We start from the raw sequence: 2,836 nt of genomic DNA, 5'->3' as shown, positions 1-2,836 counted from the left end.
TCTCCTTTTTTTAAAACTTTGTAAAATCACGGAGGCAATCACCTTAATTGATATTGTAATATATTTATTTTTCGTAAATTCTATCTGAAATAAATTAATTTATAGAAACAAATTGATTTTATTGCGGATAAAGTAAGATAATAGGAGCAATGAGCTATAACTCAAATGACATAGTCTTTTTATACTCACATAGAAGTCATGGGTTCAAGTTTCATTCCTAATTAAAAAAAAAAAGTAAAATAATAGGACTACAAATTTTAAGATGTGATGGATAGAGTTAGAATTAAAAAATCATCAACCTACGAATATGAAAAATTTTTAATCTGCGAATAAGATTAGAATTGAGTCCAAATTCTCCCATACCCAATCCATTTCCAGCCCTACCAGAAGCTTCCATTATTGCCACCTTCTCTGCCACCCACACTCTTCCACACCACGGCAAACTCTTCACCATCAGCGGCAGCAGCGAAATCGGCCTTCACAGCCAAGAATGAAGAGCTTCATCAGAGGTGTTTTGGTTATTTCATGATTTATAGGGGTCATAATAGAAATATATAAAAGATGAGTGTCAATAATTAATTTTTGTATAAACAGGCTAAAGGTTCATCAAGGATTCCAAAATTTTGCGAATGATAACAAAAAAAATAGCTAAAATCAACAAAAATTTATTTTATTTAACATTTATTAATTATTACCGTAATTAATAAATATTAAATAAAACAAATTCTGACCCTTTTTTTATTTTGTTTTCTAGCATTACCAAAAATTTTGAGTCTCACCTTAACGTTCACCCAACAACAATAACCAAAACCAACATAACTGCCACTGCTAACTGTATAACCAACTAACTAACTCCCACTGATATTTTCATTTTTATTTAATTAATAATTATACTCCAATGCAAGCAAGCTAATTAAGATAAAATCATTATTCAAGAATTATNCAATTTCTTGTTGATAAAAATCATATAAAACAGAGAAGGAACTCATCACACAAGTAGGTATATATCTAGTATAATAGTATATAGTATATATCTTTATAATGTTCAAAATAGCCTCATTTTCATAGCAATTCCCTAGAGTTAATTGAGTTATTGTTTGAGAATTCATCTCTACCACCGGAAAAAATGGTGGTGGTGGTTGCAATTTGGAGTTTCGTGAACATTCGACGAAGATCGGAAACTTCTTCCTTAAGACACGCATTCTCTTGTAGCAATTTTTCATAAGACTCAGAGACACGATTGAGTTGGTCAATCAGGTTGTGATTCTCGTTTCTGAGTCTCACAACCTGCGACCATAATTCATCCAAGTGCTTTTGTTTTCTCATCCTCGATCTTCGTGCCGATTCGCGGTTTGATATCATCCTCCTCTGCCTCCTCTCATCAATGATGTTGAGTTGATTCTCTTCAGCTTCATCCGAAGTTGTTGAATTACTACTAAGGTATGAAGGAGGAACAAGAAGTTCACTATTATTACTATTATACCCTAATGAATGTTGTAGGTAATAGCTTGGAAATTGGGTTAAGAGGGTGTTTAGGTTAATGTTTGATATATCATTTTGTAATAAGGTAAAGTTTGGTGGAAATAAGAATTGGTTTTCTTGTGATAGATAGAAGTTATGAAGATTATTCACCTCACTAGGAACCATGCCTTCAATATGAATGAATTTTATTCCAAAAAGTGATATAAAATATGGTGATTTTTGTGTATGAATATTATGGTTTTGGTTAGAGGGTTGAGATGAGAGGAGAATGCAATGGTAGTGTGATGAGAATTGTGTGGGATTTATAGGAGGTTTAGGATTAGAGAAAAGTGGGCCAGCATTTTTTTTTTTGAGGAAAAATAAAAAAAGCAAAAGAAATTAAAAGAAAGAAAAGAGGCATGTATAGTGCTACTTTAATTTCAATAATTATTATTTTGGATTTTGCTTCTGAATTCTCTAGTAGTGTAATCATGTGGTGGTGCATGCTCTTAGAGCATCATGGATGAATGATTTGTACTCATCTTATTTAAGATCTTGATATTTTTTAGTTTGATAATGTTAAAATAGATAAAAAAAATTTATAATTTATTTTATTTAATATTCATTAATTATTGTTAGAATTAATGAATATTAAATCAGATAAATTTTAATTATTTTTGACTAATTTTTTTAGTTATTAAATATTTTTAGTATTTAATTCAAAAGTAGATAATAATTTTTTGAAGATTTATTAATTATATAACACTCAATATTTTGTAAAATATTACCCTCTTTTACATATATATGAGATATGAGATAGTGATATAGTGATCTTCCCTTTAGAGAGATAAGTATAAACATAATAAATTAAAAAAAAAATAGTACATGTAATATTACCTAATCTAATTAACAAGATAGATGCATGTTATTGTCTATATACTTTCACTTATAATTTAAAAAGAAATAATTTACTAATGCATTTTGGCACAAGATTATAATAAAAAGCTAGCCAACTATGATAAAGAGAAGTGGATAATGTAGTGGGTTGGGAGGAATATAGTGCTTAAATTCCATGAATAATTTAAGGTGAAAACTCCGATGCAGTTGATTTTACGTGAAGTTGATAATTGAGAGTTGTTAGATAATTTAATTAATTTGACTAATTTTTTATCTAACAACTCTCAACTATCAATTTTATGTGAAATTGACTGCACCTGAATTTTCACCATAATTTAATTATTTAATTAACTAAAGAAATGAATATAGTTAACCTAAGAAAGGTGCCGAGGTCAATCCCATATATATAAGAATATAATGTTTTTGTTCTTATTATAAGGATCCTATTCCCAACTTCTTCAGAGGCATAATTCTGAAA

The 2,836-nt window shown here is 29.0% G+C and overlaps 1 protein-coding gene across 1 annotated transcript; it reads right to left on the bottom strand.

Moving 5' to 3' along the window:
* LOC107615884 (basic leucine zipper 43-like) lies at positions 944-1,775 on the bottom strand. The gene has a single exon (XM_016317905.2). It carries the CDS (start codon positions 1,645-1,647, stop codon positions 1,063-1,065), a length of 585 nt encoding a protein of 194 aa, XP_016173391.1. The 5' UTR covers positions 1,648-1,775; the 3' UTR covers positions 944-1,062.

This window comes from Arachis ipaensis, chromosome B01 (assembly GCF_000816755.2).
Source record: "Arachis ipaensis cultivar K30076 chromosome B01, Araip1.1, whole genome shotgun sequence".
NCBI lineage: Eukaryota > Viridiplantae > Streptophyta > Magnoliopsida > Fabales > Fabaceae > Arachis > Arachis ipaensis.
This window is presented reverse-complemented; position numbering and strand designations above follow the sequence as displayed.

Coding starts and splice junctions, on each gene's coding strand:
- LOC107615884 (XM_016317905.2), bottom strand. CDS start 1,647: ATGGTTCCTAGTGAGGTGAATAATCTTCATAACTTCTATCTATCACAA.